Genomic DNA, 26,052 nt, shown 5'->3' with positions numbered 1-26,052 from the left:
TGACCACGACAGGAATCAAGTTAAGTAAAACCGTTGAAAAAAAACTCTTATGAGTGCCATTTGTTGGTGAGGAGGTGGGGAAATGTCAGCGATTGCTCATTTATAATAATAAAAACCTTCATCGTTTCAACGTCAATGCCGTATTCCACGTACGCTTATGTGAATGGGGAGATTTTGTCGGTCATTTTTACCAATTTTTACCTATTGTTTATACGAAGTATCATTTGGAAATGATTTCGACAGAAAATCCCTTGAATTGTGTAGCTTTTTTGCCGTGCAGTGTTTTGCACAGCCCTTTATTGATCCACTGCTGGATGCGAGAGCCTCCTCCCACACACTGTGCGGATCATGGCGGGGTTATTTGGCCATTCTTCATTCACTGTGGCTCTGTGAAGGCGGGGTGACATTCACACTGAAGTACACAACAACAATTCACCATGCTTCTCTGCTCTGCTGCTGCTGGCCACCGCGTAGCCCCCACAGACTATAACACCTGGTTTATGCATGGCGATCACCCGTGCTGGCACGAGCACCCAGCCTCGATGCTGCTTTGGCTTCCGAGATTTGACGATGATTGGGGTGCACTGCGGGTGATGACTGTGGTCATCGGATGTTCTTGTGCAATTTCTCTTAATTCCGTTTGTTTACTTTTTTGTATCCTCCGCCTCGCCTGCCGTGGTATTTCCGACTCCCTTTGTTTAAGTCATACACTGCTCTCGCTCTCTCCGTTTACCTCATATTTTTTCATTTGCAGTGAACAGCGGGACAAAAAACGCAGCACTTGTCGTCGTATTGATTATTTTTCCTCTGGAAACAAATCGGTCTTTCAGCAGGGGGTGATTCTTTGAAATATGCTTGGTCGTGGCGTGGCCAGCTATTGATTACTCTGTACCGTGGGTTAGACTGGGGAAGGATAGTACCATGACTGTACTGTGGGTTAGACTGGGGAAGGATAGTACCATGACTGTAGTGTGGGTTAGACTGGGGAAGGATAGTACCTTGACTGTACTGTGGGTTAGACTGGGGAAGGATAGTACCATGACTGTAGTGTGGGTTAGACTGGGGAAGGATAGTACCATGACTGTAGTGTGGGTTAGACTGGGGAAGGATAGTACCATGACTGTACTGTGGGTTAGACTGGGGAAGGATAGTACCATGACTGTAGTGTGGGTTAGACTGGGGAAGGATAGTAACATGACTGTACTGTGGGTTAGACTGGGGAAGGATAGTACCATGACTGTACTGTGGGTTAGACTGGGGAAGGATAGTACCATGACTGTACTGTGGGTTAGACTGGGTAGCATAGTACCATGACTGTACTGTGGGTTAGACTGGGGAAGGATAGTACCATGACTGTACTGTGGGTTAGACTGGGTAGCATAGTACCATGACTGTACTGTGGGTTAGACTGGGGAAGGATAGTACCATGACTGTACTGTGGGTTAGACTGGGGAAGGATAGTACCATGACTGTACCGTGGGTTAGACTGGGGAAGAATAGTACCATGACTGTACCGTGGGTTAGACTGGGGAAGGATAGTACCATGACTGTACTGTGGGTTAGACTGGGGAAGGATAGTACCATGACTGTACCGTGGGTTAGACTGGGGAAGGATAGTACCATCACTGTACCGTGGGTTAGACTGGGGAAGGATAGTACCATGACTTACTGTGGGTTAGACTGGGGAAGGATAGTACCATGACTGTAGTGTGGGTTAGACTGGGGAAGGATAGTACCATGACTGTACCGTGGGTTAGACTGGGGAAGGATAGTACCATGTCTGTACCGTGAGTTAGACTGGGGAAGGATAGTACCATGTCTGTACCGTGGGTTAGACTGGGGATGGATAGTACCCTGAACCCACGTAACATGTGGGGCGTAAACGTGGGGACACAATTTCGAATAAAACGTGACGTGACCCAGAAACACATCGGTGGGGCTTTTTATGCAGCTCAAGTGAACAACGCTATGCAGACGTTTGGTTTCTCGATTCATCCCCGTAGAAATTAAAGTTTGTTGTTGTATGCAAGGGAACTATGAGAATGTTCACAAAAAGTAAAAAAATAGATCTTCCATAGCTGTGCAGTCGGTAATCTTGTTCAATAGACATTTCGACGAATGTAGGGATTTGGTTATAGGATGCGTGGGGTTGTAATGTTTGTAAATATACTCCCAAATTTGTACAATCCCTGTGACCTAATTAATCATTCATTCACGTTTTTTTGTTGAACGACAATGCCACGTTGGCAACTTAATCTTGTAACTACATGTCCAACTGGCAGCCCGGGATGTTTCTTCAACGCAATAATTTAACATAGATCTGCATGACCTAAAATACATGGAACAAGTTTCATTTTTTTTTAATTTACAGTCAAGGTGGCAATATGAGTAAAAAAGTGGATGAATGAGTGGACCAAATAAAAATGTAATTCTACTGATTTATAGACACTAAATATCTCAATTTTACCATTTTTTAAATAAGCATCACGTTAATGCCAACTAAAATACGGGTTGCTTTTTGCGACGATCGATTAAAAGCTTGCGTTTTATCCACGTCGTGCAGAAACATAGCGATGGATCCCTTTACCATGCGAATAATGACACTGGGCACCTTGCAATGTTTACACACACACACGCGAGTTTGTGTACACGTCCACATTTTTTGGTGTATGAAATGTCATTGTTGAGTCCCCACACCTGCCACACACCGCTGTCGTTGAAGCTAATGTTACTCAAGACACGTGTTCTGTACCCTTCAACCCTCTTTTCTGGCTGAGCTAATGTTATTCAAGACACGTGTTTCTTACCCTACAAACCTCTTTTCTGGCAGAGCTAATGTTACTCAAGAAACGTGTTCCCTACCCTACAAACCTTCTTTCTGGGTGCCCTCGTTCAAGACTTCACCATGCAGTGAGATCTTTGGACCTAACAATGCAGTGAATCTGGGTAAACAATTACAGCTTACTCAGGCCTGTCCAAGCTGTTGACGTTTAATTAGCTATTGTGTTGCACAAGTATTTTGCAATCACTGCCATTATCCATGATAAAATATATGTACATCCGATCCACGTAAAATAATGCCATTGATGTGTTGTTCTACAAAGACAAATCAAAGACAAATATCCCCTGTATAGCCTGAACAGACTGTTGGGGCAAGTGCTGTTAGTGAGCACTTATGAAGGCCGAGACGGCACATGAGAGGGTGGGTGGCCAGCACCACGCCTGGCCGCCTTTGTCTCCCTAGAGGCGATGTTTGAGGCTGAGTCGACCTAGGGCAGACACAGGACCGGTTCAGATAATTGTCGCAGGTGTTGGCCGTGAGCAGGAATTGAACTGGGGTCGCCAGGTTCGTAGCGCAGTGCTCTAACCCTTACACGTACTGCTCCCCATTAAACATGTGTCGTGTAAGAGCTTACAAACACACACACTCACGTGACTTTAACCCAGGCCAGACAAGTATAAGCTTGAGATGAATGTGCACATTGCTGAATGGCCACATGATTTTTTGGTTATAAGCTACTATATGCAATATATTACGTAGTATTTTTTGTTATATTAAATCATCTTGACTTCTGTATCAAAATTAAAATGTGCTTGAATCTTGACAGTTACCATAGTACAACTTGGTTTTAAGTCAACCGTTTTGATATACAAATGAAATCTGCCACTACGTCACAGCAAGTGGTGTCACAAGCAATGCACGTGTTATAATCTCGAGCTGTGGTCAATGTTTCTCCTTTCCGTGAAGAAACTCGGCGTACAATATCATTTCTGATGCAGTGCACATTTAGAAAACGTCCACAGCACACTTAATCTTCCTCGATTTAGCAGCAAAGATGGACGTTGCCTGAGACTTGGCTCGGTGAGCTGAAGAGCCAGATATCTTCCTAGTGAGGTGACTGGTCGGTCCAGTTTTGGCCACACTTTGACACTGATTGTCTAGGAATGGTGATTACTGCCCTCTTGCTGGTCTAGGACTTTATGTATCCTATCACGAGCCAATGGCATTGACCTTGCATCTTTATTGTGGTAATTTGTTTCATTTCTCAAGATTATTTCACTTTATAAATAAGTACGTGTGGATATAAAGCTCATCATCATCTTCACGATCCATGGGCAGATAGCCCGTCCACTGCAAATTCCGTCATTTTTGGGTTATAATGCTCAAACTGACAATATCTATGTATTTGGTCAAATCTAACATGGTTTAACATGTTTTAAAATGTTGAGCGCATATTGCGAAAGCCTGCGATCACCACTTGGAAGACAAGCATTGGTGGATCGGGCAGATTCGTGAAACTCCCTGTGGCTGCGAGGTGGCCAGGAGATGGTCGGTAATATGGCAACTTCGGTTCTTTCTGTCCTTCTGCCCGAGTGTGGGGGCTTTTCCACGATGCTTCATTTTCCACCCACAAAAGGGAATCACTCATGAAATTGAATTGGACAAATATATCCCAGTGCAGGATCCTCCTGGCAAGGAGTCTTGGGCTACAGCAAGGCTCCCCTAGATAAATACCTGGTATTACCGTGTTGTGTTTTTTTAATCGAGTTCATTAAATACATCCTGTTGATAGAAGTGGATGTTGCTTCTGAGGCTCGTGTGATGTGGACAGTTTTCTTCATGAATATAAGTAATTGCATCCCTTTTGTAAGATAAGTGCATAGATTTCGATTTAAAGCTTTCGTGACTGCAGGGATTCATCTTCTTGGTTCTTTCGGTAAAGTCACGTAGAAGGGAAAAAAAATTAACATAATAAAATACAATTCTCACAATAATTGGTGAGAATTGTATTTTATTATGTTTTATTTTTATTATTTTATTATTTCCCTTCTACGTGACTTTACCGAAAGAACCAAGAAGATAAGTGCATAGCTTTTGTCAATCCTGCTGCTGGATGAGAGGCTATCCACGCCGTGTGGTTCATGGCGGTTATTCGACCATACTTCACCATGCTGACCAATGCTGGTCGGTGAATATGAGATGCACAGACATTGGAGTTTAGTAGAGTACGGCAATGGATTTTAGCTACACTGCACTATGCCGACACTGCAGCCCCAAAGCTGCCTCCAAACATGCATTTCGCATGATGGTCAATCATTCAAGCACTACACGATTCATACTCCAACCCTGCTTCGATCCTGAGATCTGACGAAATAAAACACATTCCAGGTGCTTTGGACATATATAGGTCTAATTCATAAAAAAATATATTGACATTTGACATTTAAACACTTTTGAAAGGGGGAGTGGTGGTGCTGTGATTGGTGCACGCACTGTGCTATGTATCTGGCGACTTGAGTTCATTCTGCATCAGTCGTAGGGATTGTTTGACGATACTTCACCACGCTGGTCAGTGCAGGTTACTCAAGGTGGGACGGGGCCAGGGTTTCATTCAGATCAACTTGCCACTGATATTAGCTGTGGCCGGGAATCGAACTCCGGTGTCGTCGTTTGCAGCGCTTCGGTTGCTGCGCCACCGCCCCACCGCGCTTCCGTCGTGAGTTGATAAATAGTTGACAATGAAAGTGGATAATAACGTGTGCTTGATCTTTCTTGGGCCTTACCTGGTACATGAAAAAGAGTAAAACTCAACAAAATAGTCATAGCTTTTTGGAATGGATACATAAGATGACACCACTGCTACACCATTTCTCGTAGGCACATGACAAACGCCGACAGGATGGAAAACGTAAGCTGTGCACCTCGGTTTGTAAGCCGTAACCTAAATATTAACGCGCTGGACACGAGGATGGAAAACTGTGTTCGCGTCTGTCGTGGCTGTAGCACCACACATCGCAGCCGGGAACACTGTAGCCGAGGAGCATGAACATTGAGTGTGTTGACACAAACTCCACGCGACCGTTTTAATGCAGCGTGCACAGCGAGGTTTAAGCGAGTGTAAAGATAGCAATGCCTATGTGCTGTATCGCTAGCACATCCCTGTGCCATGTGTGTGTTTAATTCAGTGTTGTTAGAGCAGTGTTATTGACGAATGCGTCGAGTGTTTTTTTTATTTGTGCCAACCCAGTATCTCCTAAACGAATTTGTCCTGTGTCAAAAGTGATGGTTAGGGTTATTTTTAAATGCCAGTTGATTTAAACCAATACATTTTAATTCATCTTACACCACTTACATTTTTCTTGTCACAGCAATTCTCGGAAGTTTCTGAAATGCGTTAAGATAATTATCTTACAATTTATGAGTAAAACTCTATATACATAGACATAAAATGTAAAAACTTAAATATCTTGGGAACAGTAGCCAATCAGTTTTTTTTCAATTATCGTATTGAATTCAGCACATTAAAATCCATAATAAACAACACATTTAATCTCTGAAGCAGACGTCTAAGAATTGTAGACCGGTATAATAATGGGCTATTTGAATGGAAGGCATATACTTGTACTGGTGCATTATACAGTACTTTGAACACTCATCAGGCGGGATTTGTCAGTCCTACATCCGATGATGTATCTATTATCACGTGTGGAGCGGCTGTTTTATCACCGACGGAAGTCAGTCCAAGAAATATCAGAGCCGCTCTGTACATCATAACAATCACTCCTTTTATCCGTGAGCTTATCTGCAATTAATTTGTATCTGTCGATGGGCGTCTTTCCGCTGGAATATTTGGATAAGATGAAGAATGTGTTACTTCACTCACTCCTCCTTTCGCGTACAGAGGAGCCGCATGACAAATTCCACACGTTACTGAAGTGCGGGTTATTATATCATTATTATTACCACACTTGTTTACCCAGGAGAGCCTCGTTGAGGCTCAAGCCTCTCTTTTAGGAGGGTCCCGCCAAGTTTTCACAGGGGTTGGGTGATGTTCGTCACGTGTTTCCCAAATAAGATAATTTTGGGAGTAATATTACAACGTGCGTTTTAGAGTGTTTGGCCGCTATAAATTTCCACGTGATAAACCACTTGGTTGAGCTATAATGTGTGGCCAAGTCGCGTCTGAAAAAGAACTAACGTAGCTCAGTGGGCTTTACCTGGTAAAATAGAAAATAGTTTAATATAGTGCTAACCAGGGTGGCGAGCTCCCGGATACGAACCAGTGAACACAACAGCTCTGGACCGTGTCGATGTTTAAAGAGAGCAACGCAGTCATCGATCATGGAAGCGCCCACTCTGTGGACACCTTCGGCACGCTGTGCACGGCGCGCAACATCGTGACTGCCGTCGAGAACGCGTTCTACGCCGCCTGCTGCTGCTGGGTTCGTCGCGTTCAATGGCGTCCGCGGGCATCCGCAGGCATCCGCGATCACTCCCCCACGCAATTGGTGTAGACTAGGTCCATAATAGTACATGGCGGGGGGTGCAAACGCTGCAATTCAACTGTCGACAAGTTAAACTAAACTTTTTTTTATTTCACCAGGTAAGGTCCACTGAGCTAATTGGCTCTTTTTTCAGAAGCGACCTGGCCACAAATGATAGCCCAATGAAGTTGCTTATCACGTGGAAATGTATAGCAGCCAAATACTCTTAACGCATGGTGTTGAGTCTCTAAATGTGGAGGGAAAAACCGGATGACCCGGAGAAAAGTCCACACGACCACGGCGAGAGAGACATGCAAACTTCAAATACACAGGCGTCAGGGTCGGGATCGAACCCACGACCTCCTGTATACCAGGCGAGGTAGTTAACAGCATGTGAGGGGAGCAGGCGTTTCCGTTGGGGGTCCAGCGGTCTTCTCCGCGTGGCACCGCACGTGGAGCGATGCCACGGCATTAGGCAGTACCGAGGATGGGCTGATGTCCCCTTTGTTCACTTTTTGTATGAACAAGAAAAAGGAGGTTTCCACGCAGTGTTCACCGTTCAGGTAAAGTGAAGCTGTATTGCCGCATACCTCTGGGCTTGTGTGCACACGGCAATTTTCAGAATAGTTTGTTAGTCTCGGTTGGCTTTGGAGCTTAATAGTGAAAGGGTCTCTTCCTGTTCGTCATTTTCACAAAAAATGAATGAGGGGTTGTACTCTAAGTTCACCTAATTATCTGCAATAATGGAGATAAGCTTTTCAGATAAGGGCACTATTTTGGTTGACAGATAACGCGAGGAGTATTTATGTACGTGCGTGATGCTGGGATCCTAACACAGTGGTTCGCGTGCTGCGCTATGAACCATGCGGCCGCGGCCAGTCGCGGCAAACGCCCATGTGAGTGATCTATAAGCCCGTCCTGTGCCCATCCACAACAACTACAACCGCCATTCTCCACTGAGCAGCGGAGACGTCACCACGGCTCTTGTGCCAGGCTATGTGCACTTTAAGGCCGTGTCGTGTTGAACGCCCGCTGGCAGGGGGTAACGGGACCGACCCATCCACGAACCCGCACTGACCCGCGTGGTTTATAATGAACCCACACCGCCTGGGGAAGGCCTCCCTACATCTAGCAGTGGATCGACTCAGGACTCTGCATTATAATACGTTGAGAAAGGAATTCGGGAAACAATAACACGAAAATATGTCAAAGGTCAAAAAGGCGTAGTTTGAACGTGATATGCCAAACTGTGTAAAAGGTGCGTCACTTTGTATAAATTAAATTTGAAGCATTGTTCTAAAGTAAATAATGCGTAAACATTTATCTGTATGCAGTGATAGCAACAGTCAGTATATTTTGTTGATAGCTTAAGTTATTATAATTTAAACTCCAATTGTATAGTTACCTACTTACTCTGTGTGCTCTGTTGTACATGGTAATTTAGAATGGGTTTCTATCTATACTGTATCTCTAAAGTAATGGGATCCAATGTTGTGGCTGCCCACACATTCTCTTTAAAGGCACTTTGTCCTTGCCACTCCGTGTCGAGTGACATTACATTTTAATATGGAGAGCAATATATAAAATTTGTTGCACAGAATTATATTTTTCTACATTAATATGGATGTCATACAAAACACTACAAAAGTTTCGTATTTATTTAATAGCAAATTATTTAAATCTCGCGACTTAGCTTGTGGACTGAATAACTCTTAATTTGCCCTGTCGTAAAGACTTGTACAAAGATTTGTGCATGTAACTTTGCACTATTTTTTTTTACCAAAAATGAGACATTTCGGAACGGTTTCAAAATGGGAATTGTGAAGTGGATACTTTAGGTCCAGTATGAGGTCCCAAGTTGCGAAACATTTGCTTGGGCGCACTGATGAAATCTTATAAGGTCTTGGGGTAAATATGTGTTTTGTGTTTTCGTTCTCTTTCCCCTCATTTAAGCAGAAGTTGACATTCAATAGGCATGCTTTGCAGATGTTGGTGTAAGCCAGATTCACTTTGAAGCTCGCAAATGATGGCATGGGTCTTTAACATGCACATTAAGCAGCCGTTGCTGTCTTCCTGCACAAATTGCCGTTTGGCAGCAACAATTAAAATTGTGTTTTGTTTTGTTTTTTAAAGCTAGCCGAACGGACAGGAATGGCGCAAAGCTACGCAGCCACGAAACCAACGATGGATGAACGTGGAGTGTCGTGTTTTGCTGTGTGCATGAAGCATGCATTGTAATAATTACATGGGCAGTGGACCTGTTTAAATGGTAACTAATTAAACAAAAAAGTTTTTCACGAAACTATTTTTTATTCTACTGGGTAAGGCCCCACCGGGCTATATAGCTCTTTTTTTTCAGAAGCGACCTGGCCACAAATGATAGCCCAACGAAGTGGATTACTATAAAACACATGTTGGTTCTAAATGTGGAGTGAAAAACCGGAGAGCCCGGAGAAAATGGACACGACCAAGGGGAGAGAGAGAGAGAGAAACACGCAAACTCCACATATACAGCAGGTTGGGATGGAACCCCACGACCTCCTGCATACCAGGCGAGGCAGTTGACATCTCTGAGCCACCGTGGCGCCCGTTAAATGTGTTCTCTGTTTTTCCAAACAGAGGAAGAGAGGGCAGGGACTGTTTTGTGTAAACTGCCTCACAACTACGACGACACTCTGGAGGAAGAACGCCGGCGGTGTCTACGTTTGCAATGCCTGTGGCCTCTACGAAAAACTGCATTCTGTAAGTTTTCAAACTTTTGCACACACCCTCAGTTTAGCACGTAGTAGTTGTAGGGCTTTCGTGACCAATATAATCCACAGTAGAGGTTTTTTTTGGTTCGATCGCGTAAATATAAATGTGTCGTTAAACCCGCCACCACCACCCAACACAGCTAATTAGTAAGGTTTGTCACGTAACAAAACGTGCCAATTAGTTACTGCTTCGGCACACCGGTGTGTTGGAGAGAAAACCCACAACAATTACAATTCGAGTACGACGTTTCGCTGTTGATTAATGACACACCCTGCGATGATAGATGTACAATTATTTGAACTTTTAATGTAATTTATTCGCAGTTTGAACTCGTGCAAAATAACGTGCTGCCATGGGGGTTGGTAGTCGTGAATTGGCTGTAAGTAGAGGATGATCATTTAATGGCTTGTACTTTGCTGTTAAGGAATGACAATAGGCACTGAGTTAGCATTGCAGTGCTTCCACATACACGCCTGCCAATCATACGGCTCGCAACACCGCAAGTAGCATGTATACATATTTGTTCACTTGGAGATTTGTTCAAATATCATAAATCTCAAGGAAACCGTTGAACGTGTGCTTGTGTGTGTGTGTACGCGGAGGAATTCTCATGAGTGAATTGAACCTGTAATGTAATGACAGCAACCCCTATCCACGCCCTTGCCGACCACACCCAACTGGCCTTTAACAGACTTGAAAGAAGTGCTTAAATAATGGCACTTAAATGATCAACTGAACAACCAGCTGGAAAAGCTGGTTTCTATCTCAGGCGGACCTTCACACTTACAGTGCATTTGTGTCATTGTGGAACACTCAGAACAGAAGTGCTGCGGTGTTTTAATACAATTATTCTATCGCACGACGTTGTTACCACCCCCCAACTCCCCCCTCTGCTCACGTCAATGTCTCGGCGCGCTTTCTCCATTGCAAACCGCGCGGTCCCTCGTGCGGAGGCAATGGCGCAAAGCAGCAGCAACAACAACAACAATGAAAACAACACTCGCACTCGGCGTCTGTTAGTGGTGAGGTCCACGACAGATAGGACACGGTGACCTTGTTGTTATTGCCGTGGGCAGGAACGTCCAGACACTCCTTTCCGTTCCAGATCTTAATTGGACGGCATTCCGTTTCCAACGTCAAAGGGCACGTTCCTTTACAGGACGTCAGGTTGTTATTTTTTGTTATATTAGAATGGCATCATTATCGTACAATCATTATCTATCCACTGCTATACGAACATCTTCCCATACCGTTGCCATCCCTTATGGTACAGCAGCACTGTTCCCATACATCTCACTACTGTACTGTACATCTCCATATAATAAGCCAAAGTTGTGGTGCGGTGTTTGGTGCTGCATACCTGTCAACCCTTATCATTGCCGACCTTATTACAGACAAATTCAGACCTCATTAGCCACCCGGTGCCCCTTATAAAAAGTGTTCGTTCTACAAAGCCCGTATTGAAACGGCTGTACGCCGAATGGACCTGAAAACTGAATTTGCCTTCTTGGTTCTTTCGGTAAAGTCACGTAGAATGGAAATAATAAAATAAAACATAATAAAATAATTCTCACGACGTTTCGGCCACAACGCAAGCAGCCGTCCTCAGGTGAAGACCAGGTCTGTCAGGGAGACGGCTGCTTGCTTTGTGGCCGAAACGTCGTGAGAATTATTTTATTATGTTTTATTTTATTATTTTATTATAAGAAGATGAATCCTTGCAGTCACGAAAGCTTTAAATAGAAACATTCCCCCTTCTTCGATAAGCCCCAGATTGACCAGTGTGGTGAAGTATGGTTAAACAGCCCCCATTGCCGATACGACATGGGGAGGCATTCATTCAGTAGTTGATTTACTGAGGGCTGTATTTTATGAGTATAATGATATAGAAATGTTTCTTTTTATTTTAAAGGTGACCTGGTGTCTCCGAGGGTGTATACTAGTTGTGTACGGTAAAGAAAACCACAGGCCCCACCAAGAAAACATCATTTTACATTTGATGTTTCTTCTCTGCTCCGTCACTCATGGCTACGCAAACAATAAACAACATCGGAGACGATTGGTTTTGTACTTGCTGTGATTTGGCCAAGCCTAGGCTTGGCATTTTTGGCAGACACGTTGTGCCGACGTCTCAATTATCAGATGATCAGCGCAGGTAAAGAGCGCAGTCTAGTGGTTATGTCAATTAGAGTTCCTTTTCGGTCTTGTCTGATGCCGAAGACACAACTGGAATGCGATTGTTATACATTAGAGAGCATTTTTTCTAAATAGGCCTGGTGTTTGGTCAGCACTGCTTTCTTCAGTAGTCTAGAAAATGAGTTTCTTATAATATACAAAAAATAATAAGTAGGACATATATATTATTCACACATCTGTCCTTCCGTATAAAAAGAGGATGTTTTTTTTTATGCACGAGGCCTTCTGGGAGTTCTTCAGCAGCATTGTTTTAAAAACTAGCAAACTCTGGACCGGTTTCGACAATGTCTTATCAGCAGTCAGGCTTTGCTTGAACAGATGCTGCTGAATGGCCAGATGTCATAAGCAAGGACCCTCTCTATGAGTTGTTGGTCCGAGTTAGATACAAAAAAGTATACAACACATATTCTTGGTTCTTTCGGTAAAGTCACGTAGATAGAAAATAACGTAAAAATAATAAACACAAGCGGTCTTCATCAGGCGGATGAAGACCGCTTGTGTTGCGATCGAAATATCGTGGGTTTTTTGCATTTATTTTTATTTTATTATTTGTATTTTCTATATATGTGACTTTACCGAAAGAACCAAGAATATGAATTCCTGCAGTCACCAAAGTTTTAAGTCTAAATTTATACGACACATAACAACACAATCGGTAGCTTTGTTGACCTCGATTTCATTCTGACTTGCTGGATGTTCCTGCAGATGCTTGCTGTGTAGTTTCAATTTAAACTTCGTATCCCCATTGCTAAATTTGGTTGTGTGGATTGTTCTCTTTGACTTGACCAGTGAGCTGAAACAATCACGGTTGGCGCTTTTCAATGCACGTACACCATGTGACAAGTTTATTTGCTTGGCTGTGTCAGGCAGTTGATGGTCTCAAGACAGAAACCTGGCCAGACCATTCCGTGGACTAACCCGGAAATCAATCATTTAATCAGAATGTCGACTGTGAAATTCTACACGTTCAGCTACGTTTTACCACCTCCTGTGGTAACAACTTGCGATATGCTCCAATGACTGCCTGCGGTTATACTCCCATAGCATCTTGCGCCCTGTATTTGCCCAGGTTTTTTTTTTAAGCACGTGTGCAGTAAGACATGCGGAAACCAGACTCATTGGGTGGACAGCCTTTTATTCTGGAAGATTGGGCAATGTCTTTATATACTCCAAATAATTAAACGTAAATCTTTAGCCGGCGGTGGTGGCTATGCACGCCTGTAATCCAGCGCAGTGGAGGCAGCGATGGTTGGTGAATCATTCAAACGTTGTGAAACTCCGTACCCCGGCTTGCCCGGCAGAAGGCAGTTCAGCAAAGTGTGGACTAATATTATGTCTATTCTGTATGGGATTGAGCGTCGTCCCTCTCAAGCATGGCTTTTCTCGGTTCCCCGGTTTCACCCCCACATGGAACCACTCATTAATTGGCCAATAACACCTTCATATATAGAGGATCGCAGAGCTTGGGAGGTGGGAGTTTTCTGTCTGCGAGAGGGAGCGAATAACTGCCGCGGCAAGTTAGAAGTTGAAATCATTATCCGTAGAAACTATTGACGAATGCAATCAAACTGTAGACTAAAACATTTAATTAACTTAATATCTTTAAATTAGAACTCATCTACAATCATTTATTCGCAAAATAAATGTATAATAGCGAGAGAACACACAGTTCCAATTAGCAGAGCACGGATTTGCCGATGGCAGCAGTCTGCCACCGCTGTGCTGGCTCATAACCTTGGATCGCCCGCTTCTCGACATTAATTATCTAAACACAGTACTGTGAATAAAATGCATTTGTTATATATTTTACAAATTAATAACCGCAGAATATTTAACCCTCATAACCTTCTAACCACAGCTTAATCGCGGTGGAATGGCATTCTGGCTGGAATTCTAGATTTGTTTTGTGGCCGCTTTGTTCAACGTTCACCAGATTCCGGTTTACCCATGCTTGGCCTCGAAAAGTTTAGCCTTGTCCGTGGGCTGCCTGCGCGTGTATCTTGTGGGACGTGTGCGAGGTGCATTCTCACGCGTGTGGATTTCACGTGTGCTCTCTCTCCGCAACGTAGGCACCTCGACCATTGAGCATCATCAAGCAAAATAACGGAGAGCAGATCATTAGACGCCGCACCCGCAAGCGGACGCTGCCAGACCCTCCGCATGGAGACCAGCATTCTGGGATGAGCGGCAAGCAGAAATGCCTCTCCAGCAACAGCACTCACAACAGCGACGGCCATACCGCTGAAAACAGGATGGCAAACGGTGCCTTAAGCTGGGAGAAGGGGCCGCAGAGAGCCTCACCAGGGCATCCTCCCAAAGTGCCAACATCCTTGAGCAGGAATCATGCGTCTGCAAGCCACGTCCACGTGCCTACATCCGCCATCATTACGGCGACTTCGCCCGCTGACCTTAGCATCCAGGTATGTCCCTTGGTGGATGGAATATGTGTGTACGTTTATTTTATTTGGTGGGGGGGGGGGGGACATAACAGTGTTACATTTTGATTTAAAGCTTTCGTGACTGCAGGGATTCATATTCTTGGTTCTTTCAGTAAAGTCACGTAGAAGGGAAATAATAAAATAATAAAATATTAAATAATACTAATTCTCACGACGTTTCGACTGCAACACGAGCAATCATCATCAGGTGTGAAATCCACAGCACCTGATGATGATTGCTTGTATTGCAGTCGAAACTTCGTGAGAATTTGTATAGTTTTATATTTTTAGTATTTCCCTTCTACGTAACTTTACCTAAAGAACCAAGAATACATAACAGTGTTGTTAATGAGCTTAAATCCGCTTCGACACGGTTTTTGAAGTGTATCTTGAAGAATAGCTTCATCTCTTTGAAGGTAGGCTGTACACGTTGTGAATAAAATGTTTTAATATCTGCGAGGGGTGGGAGAAGCCGATGACTCGAGTTCCTTGCCAGCCACACGTCGACCATCAGTGGCGACAGATATCTGAACCAGTCCTGGGCCCATTCTTACACTAACCTACAATAGACCACCTGGGTCAAGTGTGGCCAAACAACCACCGCTACTGTCACAGCATGGGGTGGCCTTCATCCCAATGTGGATTTCTTTGAGTTAATTTCGTCATTGTGATAGAAACCGTGAACCCCCCACCCTCCAATCGAATCACGTGGGCCGAGCGGTAGTGCATTGTCCACGTGTTGCAGAGGTTTACGGTTCCCAGCCCAGAGGATCACCCCATGGTTAATCCTGCGGGCGTGCTGCCCGTAAAGCACTCTCTGTCTGCTTTGCAGTGGACGTAAAGCGATCCTGTGAAGTTATGAAATAAAAGAGTAAGCCACGTGTGCCAGCGTCATGTTCGCAAAACTTCCCAAGCGTGATTAATGACTCGCAATTTACCTAATTGGGTAAAAATCACGTGCAGCATCACCCCGACTGGAAAACTTTCATCACCCGTGAAACTTGAAGCCTTCGTGATAGCCATACACTTGTAGAATGGGGCAAATAGGATATATGTTAATTGCATTGAACAAACTTATGATGTAAAGTGAAGCACCGTACGAAACAGGAGAGGTGTGTAACGTATGGACCGTATGACTCTGGGGGGTTTAAACAGCTCGACGAGTTTGGAGATCATTGCAGAGACTAGATTTGAAGCTTTCGTGACTGCAAGGATTCATATGCTTAGGTTTTTTCAGTAAAGTCACGTTGATGCAGCAGTCGTGCTGTGACGGTTCCACCTGAAGACGGAAGCTTGTGTTGCCTCCGAAACGTTGTGATTTTTATTTTATATTTCTTTTACTTTTATTAATTTTAATTTAATTTTTTTTTACCTACGTGACTTTACTGAAAAAAACCTAAGAATATCATTGCAGAGGTTAGACACCAATTTAAAGACACCCATTTGATTGGCCAGTAGAATTGTCAGCTACTCTGAGCACAGCTGTGCAGAGGGGGACACGAGTTGGCAAAACACGTTCCTTCGGAGTGGGCAGGTAGGAACTTGGTTGGACAGCGCATTCGTGCACGACAGACAGACAAATAATCCCTGGTGGGCAGTGTGGAACCTGTTGTTTCTACTTGTATAGCACTCATTGGTAAGGTGTAGGGTGGTGATATCCCCTATTTGCTAAGGGTTTTTTAGGGTATTCTAGATGGGTTTTGATTGTGTGGTGTTTAATTTAATTTTATAGAGCGTCTTTGAATCTGTTGCATTGATCTAGCAGTTTGTCTTTTTGTATCCTGTTCTTACGCGTGTTCTCTTTTCATGCTTTACTTGTGTTATGGATCTCTGTGTTACTCATGCAGTGACTCGTGTTAAATTAACTACAGTGGTTGGATTCCTGGCTGTCGTCTGAAGGAGTGTCGGAATCCTAATAAACCTCTCTTCAGTGCTATTTTATGTGGAAACTTTCCATCTTTCATATGTTCCAGCTATATTAATAAAATAGGTCAAATTTTCATGTTATTTTATTTGCGGCCTCTGTGTTGCAAGATTTATGATCTCGCTTCTGTTTAATATTTCGTGTTTTTGGTTGGGAAGGGAGTTCCTAATTGGCCAAGGTTTATGTAAATATCTTGTGCTTGGTGAACCTGGAAGTAGTAGCCAAACATTCTGGATGATGTATGTATGTTGGACTTATTTTTGACAAAACAAGGATTTGGTAGTTTGATCGGTGTTTAGTATTCTTCCTCTTCTCTGTGTGGTTCTGGACAACAAGCTCCGCATTTCTAATTCGGAAACTATTTTAATGATAAATGTCCTCCTTTGCCAAATACAGAACTGTGTTCAGAGGCGCATACAGGGGGTAGGATCCAGTAACAAGAGTTCACAGAATTAATTTATCCCAGCCCCATGAGTTTCAGCTGCAAGTTTCTAAGACGTGATTCCCCCTTCAAAGTCGTCTCCTTACCCAATGTTACATCATTACCAGCGATCGCATGGCTTCCGCAAGCAGCCCAGGGAAGCCTCCAGCTCACTGCAGAAAGAAACCATCGTACGGGGAAAAAAATCCTCTGTATATATACACAATTCATGCACACTTTCCTCGGCGGATAAGCCAATGCAGCAATAAGAGGAATTCACTCTCCAACACAACCGGTGTGCTGAACGAGTGACTAACTAGCACGTTTTGTTTACCTGACAAACCTTACTAATTAGCTATGTCATGTGGTGGCGAGTTTAACGACACATTTACAATTACGCGATCTAATCCAAAAAAAAACCTCCGTTATGAAGAGGGGTTTTCTCTCTTTGGAAACCCTTGTGGTGTTTTTTACATCGGTGGAGAGACACATGCCGATGGCGTATAATAACCTTGCCACTGGTGTGCACTCAGTCTGCGGCGTGTCCTCAAAATACTTCCTTAACATAACCCCGTTAATTTCCACAAACACAACATTTGCCCATTCGCGGTTTGTAATGTTATTTATATCGCCAATGTCCGGTTTACGACGGTCCAATCCACATTTACGACATTTGCATAACACCATCGTGGATATATTCACGACGTGGAGGTTTGATTTGCGACACGACTCCGCACACATTTGAGCCGGTCTGGTTTTCCACAGTGACTCGGCGTGGAGCTTTTGTCATTGTCAAGTGGCTTTTTTGTGGATTTGTTTTACTGATGAAACTCTTGTTTAATATAAAAAGGATAAAAACCGAATGATTCTTCTTTGGTTCTTTCGGTTAAGTCACGTCTAAAAATAAAATAATACATTAAAATAATAGCGACGTTTCGATTGCAACACAAGCAATCATCATCAGGCATAAAAGAAATAGCAATAAAAATCTAACTAGAAAACTATAGACAGACATAAGCAGACAGACATCACAAGGACACACAGAGAAAGGACACATATCGGCACAGAGAGAGGCGTCGTTTCTGTGACGGTCCCTTAAATATAGAGAGGGGGGGCGGGGACGGAGAGAGGGAGGGGGCAGAGAAAATTAGCATATCAATGAGTGTACGGCAACGTGTTGCTGCTGCGCAAGTAAGATGACGACGTGGCACGGCACACAAACTTGAAAATTAGGAGAAAGGCACACTAAAATTAAATAACCTAGTAAAATATCGAAATGTAATGTAATACAACACAGAGAGTCGGTCAACGCACAATTAACGCATAGCCTGGTTGATTACGTATTTCAAAGATTGCTAAGTTAGAATTTAAGTGTGAACATTCCAAAAGAGAGGACACAGGCAGAGAGAACAAATAGCCAGAGAGAGAAAAAAGATAAGCTTAAACGGCAACGTGTTGCTGCTGCGCAAGTAAGATGACGACGTGGCACGGCACAACATGCTAGAAAATTAGGAGAAAGGCACACTAAAATTAAATAACCTCGCAAAATATCGAAATGTGATGTAATACAACACAGAGAGTCGGTCAACACATAATTAACGCATAGCCTGGATGATTACGTATTTCAAAGATTGCTGAGTTAGAATTTAAGTGTGAACATTCCAAAAGAGAGGACACAGGCAGAGAGAACAAATAGCCAGAGAGAGAAAAAGGATGAGCTTAAAACTTCCCCATTGAAGTGGTTCAATCTTAATTTGGAGCTTTCGTGACTGCAGGAATTATTCTTTGGTTCTTTCGGTTAAGTCACGTCTAAAAATAAAATAATAAATTAAAATAATAGCGACGTTTCGATTGCAACACAAGCAATCATCATCAGGCATAAAAGAAATTGCAATAAAAATCTAACTAGAAAACTATAGACAGACATAAGCAGACAGACATCACAAGGACACACAGAGAGAGGACACATATCGGCACAGAGAGAGGGGTCGTTTCTGTGACGGTCCCTTAAATATAGAGAGGGGGGGGCGGGGACGGAGAGAGGCTATTTGTTCTCTCTGCCTGTGTCCTCTCTTTTGGAATGTTCACACTTAAATTCTAACTTAGCAATCTTTGAAATACGTAATCAACCAGGCTATGCGTTAATTGTGTGTTGACCGACTCTCTGTGTTGTAATACATCACATTTCGATATTTTGCGAGGTTATTTAATTTTAGTGTGCCTTTCTCCTAATTTTCAAGCTTGTGTGCCGTGCCACGTCGTCATCTTACTTGCGCAGCAGCAACACGTTGCCGTACACTGATTGATATGCTAATTTTCTCTGCCCCCTCCCTCTCTCCGTCCCCGCCCCCCCTCTCTATATTTAAGGGACCGTCACAGAAACGACCCCTCTCTCTGTGCCGATATGTGTCCTCTCTCTGTGTCCTTGTGATGTCTGTCTGCCTATGTCTGTCTATAGTTTTCTAGTTAGATTTTTATTGCTATTTCTTTTATGCCTGATGATGATTGCTTGTGTTGCAATCGAAACGTCGCTATTATTTTAATTTATTATTTTATTTTTAGACGTGACTTAACCGAAAGAACCAAAGAATAATTCCTGCAGTCACGAAAGCTCCAAATTAAGATTGAACCACTTCTCCGGGGAAGTTTTAAGCTTATCTTTTTTCTCTATCTGGCTATTTGTTCTCTCTGCCTGTGTCCTCTCTTGTGGAATGTTCACACTTAAATTCTAACTTAGCAATCTTTGAAATACGTAATCAACCAGGCTATGCGTTAATTGTGTGTTGACCGACTCTCTGTGTTGTATTACATCACATTTCGATATTTTGCGAGGTTATTTAATTTTAGTGTGCCTTTCTCCTAATTTTCAAGCTTGTTGTGCCGTGCCACGTCGTCATCTTACTTGCGCAGCAGCAACACGTTGCCGTTTAAGCTTATCTTTTTTCTCTCTCTGGCTATTTGTTCTCTCTGCCTGTATCCTCTCTTTTGGAATGTTCACACTTAAATTCTAACTTAGCAATCTTTGAAATACGTAATCAACCAGGCTATGCGTTAATTGTGTGTTGACCGACTCTCTGTGTTGTATTACATCACATTTCGATATTTTGCGAGGTGATTTAATTTTACTGTGCCTTTCTCCTAATTTTCAAGCTAGTGTGCCGTGCCACGTCGTCATCTTACTTGCGCAGCAGCAACACGTTGCCGTACACTCATTGATATGCTAATTTTCTCTGCCCCCTCCCTCTCTCCGTCCCCGCCCCCCCTCTCTATATTTAAGGGACCGTCACAGAAACGACCCCTCTCTCTGTGGCGATATGTGTCCTCTCTCTGTGTGTCCTTGTGATGTCTGTCTGCTTATGTCTGTCTATAGTTTTCTAGTTAGATTTTTATTGCTATTTCTTTTATGCCTGATGATGATTGCTTGTGTTGCAATCGAAACGTCGCTATTATTTTAATTCATTATTTTATTTTTAGACGTGACTTAACCGAAAGAACCAAAGAAGAATTCCTGCAGTCACGAAAGCTCCAAATTAAGATTAAACCGAATGATGTTTCTGCTGTTTCTAATGGGAAAATAGGGGTCTGGATTTACAACGACAGGCTTCCAGGAACGCATTGTGTCGTAAAAGCGAGGGACCGCCTGTATAGTACGCAATGGCGTAAAAACACTTCTTAAAATCCCAAATTAAGCCTGCAAGCCCAGTGCTGCAGTAGTTTCTGCATTGTGCAGCACTGGACTGGCACTGCCTGACATAGCATGGAGACACGGCTGACAGGACTAAGCAGTGCTGCTTTGCGCATTGTTCACTTTTGAACTTTCCATTAAAAAAATCCATTCTATCCATTAACATTATTTCAAGTACACGTTGAATAGGGTGCTTCAAAAAAAGGAAACACTTATATGGGACTTTCGTTTTTAATGGAAAAAGAACGGATAATGCACTGTAACATAACAAATGTATGTTAAAAGCTTCAAAAAGTCAAAGAGTCTCTTGTTCGCCATGATTGTCAACACATTCCTGGAATCTTCTCCAGGTGGTCTCCAGAGCCGGGAGGCACATTTTTCGTGGTATTGTTGCAAATTCTCCGAAGTGTTAACATTTTTTTGAAGCCCCCTGTATTTGCTTTTCTGATTCCTGTGTTTGCTAGATGAAATCGCAATCATTAGTGCACCTCGTTGTGTGTTAATCGAGTTACGTGATGCCGCGAATTTCCGCATTTATATGTGAGGATTAACATTTTTCCAACTTGTGTGCTCACTTTGGATCATTTCCGCTTTTAAGAGCACAAAGCCAGACCCGTTCCACGGAGGTTCAAACGACGGCGGCGGCGCCGGCGTTCAGAACTGGCGGGAGGCACGGACGGACTCTGCCGCCTCTGTGGAGAGGCAGCATCCTCTGGGGCGCGTGTGCTACGTGAGCCCGCTGGAGGAGCGCGAGTCTCTGTCTCGGGGCAGTCCCATCGAGAAGTACCTTCACCGGCCGCACTGCACCCCGCCGGGGAGCCCCATTGAGAAGTACCAGTACGCCTCCACCGCCGCCGCTGTCCCCACCACCGCCCTACAGGCAGCCCTGTCCGGCGCCATCTACCCCCTCAACGGGGAGTGGCTGCGACTCTGGAGCAAGTACAGGATGATGATGGCGGCAAACCCGGAGAGCTACGTCGGCGGATTTCCGGCCGGCCAGGCACCCATGCACCTCTCGGACTGGGAGGCGTACGCCTCCTATTACCGACTGGGCGCTCACCTGAGCGGTGCCGGGGCGAGTGACGGGCCCCTCGATCTCGTGGTGAAGAAAAGGAAGACGTCGACGCCCGACAGGTGTGTCTCGGCGGGATCCTTTGCCGCGGCCAGGCGGGAGAACCGGTCCGCCGGCTCGGCGACGGCACCGCCGCCGCCGTCTGCCACATCGCAGCCGAGGACGGTCGAGAGGGGCACGCAGGACGGCTGCTCGACGAAGTGCGCTCGCTGCGGGATCATCTTCCAGGACGAAGTGTTGCACACCCTGCACATGAGCTGCCACGGAGACGAGGGCCCCTTCCAGTGCAGCATTTGCCAGCACAAGTGTCTCGATAAATACGACTTCACCGTGCACATCCAGCGTGGCCTGCACAAGATCTCGCCTGCGGTGCCTTTGCCGCAGAGGCCTGGCAGTCAGTGAAAAGGACACGGCTTGTCGTTCGGATTTTACTTGACAAATCCTGCTTTTTAAGGTTATGCCCATTTCAGACGGCGCAAGTTCATTCGTAGAGCAACCGTCAAATAAATCGACACTTAATTGGCCATTTTTGTACGGGCATCTTTTCAAGTTCTCTAATTTGTATTTTTTTTTGCAAATATCCAAGTATTTCGTTGGATAATTGCAGATTCAACTTGCACTCCGCTTCTGCATTGTAAGAGTTGGCTCTGATCACAACGGCAGCTATTCAAGATTTGTCAAGTATGAATTTTAACGAAAATTAGAATTGATACATTGTACCCTTAAACAAAACATTATTTTAGAATTCAGCATCGCTAGATATTGCTGTGCCCGATTGAGCGATAAGGCTTTAGTTACAAATGTATTGCATTAAAACAATGATTTGCTAAATATCAACATGTTATCGGATGAGGCTGTAGGCAGTAGCAGCTGCCCGAATGCCATTCTGCAAGTGAATGGAGAGTTACCAGTGCCTTTGTAAAGCATATTGGGTCAATACTGCTCTCGATGGGAGTTTACAAAATAGGACAGCAAAAGCCGTATTTTAGAATTGTCTTTTTATCACTACAGCATGGCTAAATAGGGTTGACCTCGGCGAGTGGCCGGGGTACTCGTGTGCGTCGTGCGTAATACTGTTTGGCCGCGAGAGAAGAACGCGCTCGCGCGCGCCGTCACAGTTATTTTTGTACGTGCGTATCGTGGGACGCTGCCCCCGACTGCGGTTACCAATGGCTCGCGCGAGCTCGTACTGGGGTGCCCGCCTGCGCGCCCGCACCCACCTCTCCGCTTTGCACACCGTGGGCCCCTCTCTGCTTGAGCGTGCGTAGCCCGTTGTTCTTGTGGTGGCGGTGTGAGGTAAGGCCCCGTTGACTATTTGTACTCTTAGTATAAGCATGCTAATGAACCGGGTTTTTTTTGTGTTATAATTCACGTGATGCACAAAGTGGTCGCTTATTCTCACGAATACTTACACAAAGGGCTGTTACAAACGCGATAGATAAGGGATGATGTTACGTGCTTCATGATAAACGTTTTTGGGTTAGATCGCGTTATTTATAAATGTGTCGTAACCCTCCACCACCCGACACGGCCAATCAGCAAAAAAGTGTCACGTTGACAAAAGACAAATAGTTGACTACTTTAGCCCACCGGTGTGTTGAAGAGTGAATCCTGGATGTAATTACCAGCGAAATGTCGTACTCAAAAACTGTAAATGTTGTGGATTCACTCTTCAACACACCGGTGGGCTAAAGTAGTGAACTAATTTGTCTTTTGTCAACGTGACACTTTTTTGCTGATTGGCCGTATCGGGTGGTGGAGGGGTAATTACGACACATTTATAAATAACGCGATCGAACCCAAGAACGTTTATTATGAATAATATTGGTCGCGAAAGCCTACTACGTGTTAAACTGATGTTACGTGCTGTCCATTCCGTTTTGGGTGGAAGTAATTTGCGAGAATCTCGAGTGCTGAGCACGTTGTTGAGTGCTTGTCAGCATCCTCCCTGGACTCCCTCTCGCTGGTGACGGGCCCTGAGTCCCCCGCGCGCCGTAGTAAAATGCGCGAACCCAGTCGCGTGTCATTTAGACGACTCCACCCAATGCGCCGGTAAATGCTGAGGTTTTTTTGCGTTGCGCACATTTGCCGAAAGGCACCAGAACCTTTTTGCCGTCCTGTGTGCTTTTTGTTGTTGTTGTACAGGGAATACAAATGCAATGCAAAAAAAGAAAATCGATCATCGTTATTTGGCAAGAGTGGAATGCAAACGGTTGCATTTTACGTCCGGTGACAACACGTTAAGAAGTCGATCTTAATCCGCTACACTTGCTTACAAGTACCCAAAGCCACGCAAAGTATTGCTCCTTCTGTTATTGTTTAAGATGGAGAGCCATCGGTTTAAATTTTGTGAAATTGCATCTTCTGCAGGTGATCTCTCAAGCTTAACTTGCCAATCAATATCTTTTTTATCCTCTCCTTGTGGTTGAAGCATATCTGTTTTTTTATAGTTATTTTGTAGGAATTTACTCAAGCAGACAATTATACGAAGTTTACAGTGTGCAAGGAAAACATTTAGTATATGCAAATGAACGTATTCACGTGAAAATGCAACAGGATTGCACTGTACAATGTATTAAAGTATATACTGATTTAGTTTTTATATATATCTTTAAAACAATCCACATTTTTCCACAGATTTTGTACTGCTGTTCAAAAGCATGTCTTTGGAACTAAATTATTTTGTAATGCTATTGCCAAAATACAGGCCCCCTCTTTGATATTTCTGCCGTTTGACATGCCAATATTTATTTAAGCAAATCTAAGTTTAGCTGGTCTATAGTGCACATGACTGTTTTACTATATATATCGATAAGCATGTGTGTAAAAACAAAATGCACATTGAACATATATATTGAAGCCTGTATTTTGAGCACAAAATACTCTCAACATTCCAAACATTCACTTTTCAAAATCTGCAAGATCCCGTGGAATGCATGTCACCATTGCAAAATAATACACGCACATCAATTGTATTTTAAGAAATGAGACTCCGTGTATATCTTCATCCTGAGCCCAGAATAACATATGTATAACATTTTATTACATTCATATTGTATTGCCTCTCAGTCTTAACGTTTAAAAATATATATATACCTGCTATGTATGCATGTGCCATGTTTACACAATTGGCGATACATACTGGATTGTAGTTTGAAGTGAGACCCAGTGGGGGGTCTGCCGTGTCGATTCTGACACGGACCACGTGCGGCCACAGGGGGGGGCGGGGTTGTTGTAACATTGGTTAAAAGCACACACACACATTGCAGTTGCGATTACTTTATAATGATGTGCGTAGAGTACATCATTTGCAAAATACTAGCTACGTAAAGTATACTGTATTTTACTTCTTTTGTAATATTTTTTGCACAGAGGAAGTGTTTGTTTTAATGCAAGCTGGCTTGGTCTCTTCCCCCCGCCCCACCCCGAAAGGTACTCTTGTTATTTCAGCTGCTTGGTGCATTTTCAGCATTTCTTTCTAACTTTTTAGTGTAATGCGTGTCGAATGTTGAAAACATTTTAATGCTTTTGTTTATTTTTTAACAGTGCCTGTCAAGTACTGTAGGATTTACAATATGTTAATTAAAAACGTTTTTTATGAAACTAAAAATGTCACTTGTGTGATCTGTTTGCACTGTCATGCTTGCACTCAAAACACTGTTCTTGCAAACCGACAAAAAGTAAGTTGCAAAACTAGTCCCATCCGGGAGGCATTGCTGCCCAGGCAATAAACAAAAGAACACAAATGAGAGTGATGGGTAAGGAAGGGAGAGCAATTCAAGGAATTGGCCAAGCACCGCAATGCAGAACCCTCCTGAGAAGTCTTTGAGAATCGGCGCGGTGTTCGGGAAACAATACATTACACTTGATGCTAAATAATGATTATTGTGCATAACAAAGATAAATATCACCCTTGTAGCCGTGACAGACTGTTGGGGCAAGTGCTGTGAGCGAGCACCTATGAAGGCCGGAAGGGCACACCAGGGGGTTGGGGTGGTAAGTACCACGCCCGGCCGCCTTTGTCTCGTGAATGGCGATGTTTACACACAGCGCCAGGTACTCATTTGAGGCTGAGTCAACCTCGGGAAGGCCCAGGACCGGTTGTCACCGGTGTTGGCCGTGAGCGGGAATCGAACTCGGGTCACCGGGTTCGTGGCGCAGCACGGTAACCACTGCGTTACCGCTACCCACACACACACACACGTGTTACTATTAAACCAGGAGAGCCTCACTGAGTCTCAGGACTTTTTTTCAGGGGGGTCCTGCCACGTGTTTTTCTGTAGTGGACGACGATGG

General features: G+C 43.9%; 1 protein-coding gene across 4 annotated transcripts in view; it reads left to right on the top strand.

Moving 5' to 3' along the window:
- The window catches only part of LOC144944565 (zinc finger transcription factor Trps1-like), a 39,709-nt gene extending 14,350 nt beyond the window's left edge, over window positions 1-25,359 (top strand). For 3 of the 4 annotated variants that reach the window (XM_078872831.1, XM_078872838.1, XM_078872846.1), the window contains exons 5-7: window positions 9,886-10,008; window positions 14,286-14,636; window positions 21,283-25,359. In XM_078872831.1, the coding sequence (XP_078728957.1) occupies window positions 9,886-10,008; window positions 14,286-14,636; window positions 21,283-22,158 (1,350 nt within the window). In that variant the 3' untranslated portion in view covers window positions 22,159-25,359. The remainder of the gene's footprint in view (window positions 1-9,885; window positions 10,009-14,285; window positions 14,637-21,282) is intronic. The other variant, XM_078872856.1, reaches the window with a different exon arrangement.
- The last annotated feature ends 693 nt before the right edge of the window (window positions 25,360-26,052 follow it).

This window comes from Lampetra fluviatilis, chromosome 2, assembly GCF_964198595.1.
Source record: "Lampetra fluviatilis chromosome 2, kcLamFluv1.1, whole genome shotgun sequence".
Classification (NCBI taxonomy): domain Eukaryota; kingdom Metazoa; phylum Chordata; class Hyperoartia; order Petromyzontiformes; family Petromyzontidae; genus Lampetra; species Lampetra fluviatilis.
This window is presented reverse-complemented; position numbering and strand designations above follow the sequence as displayed.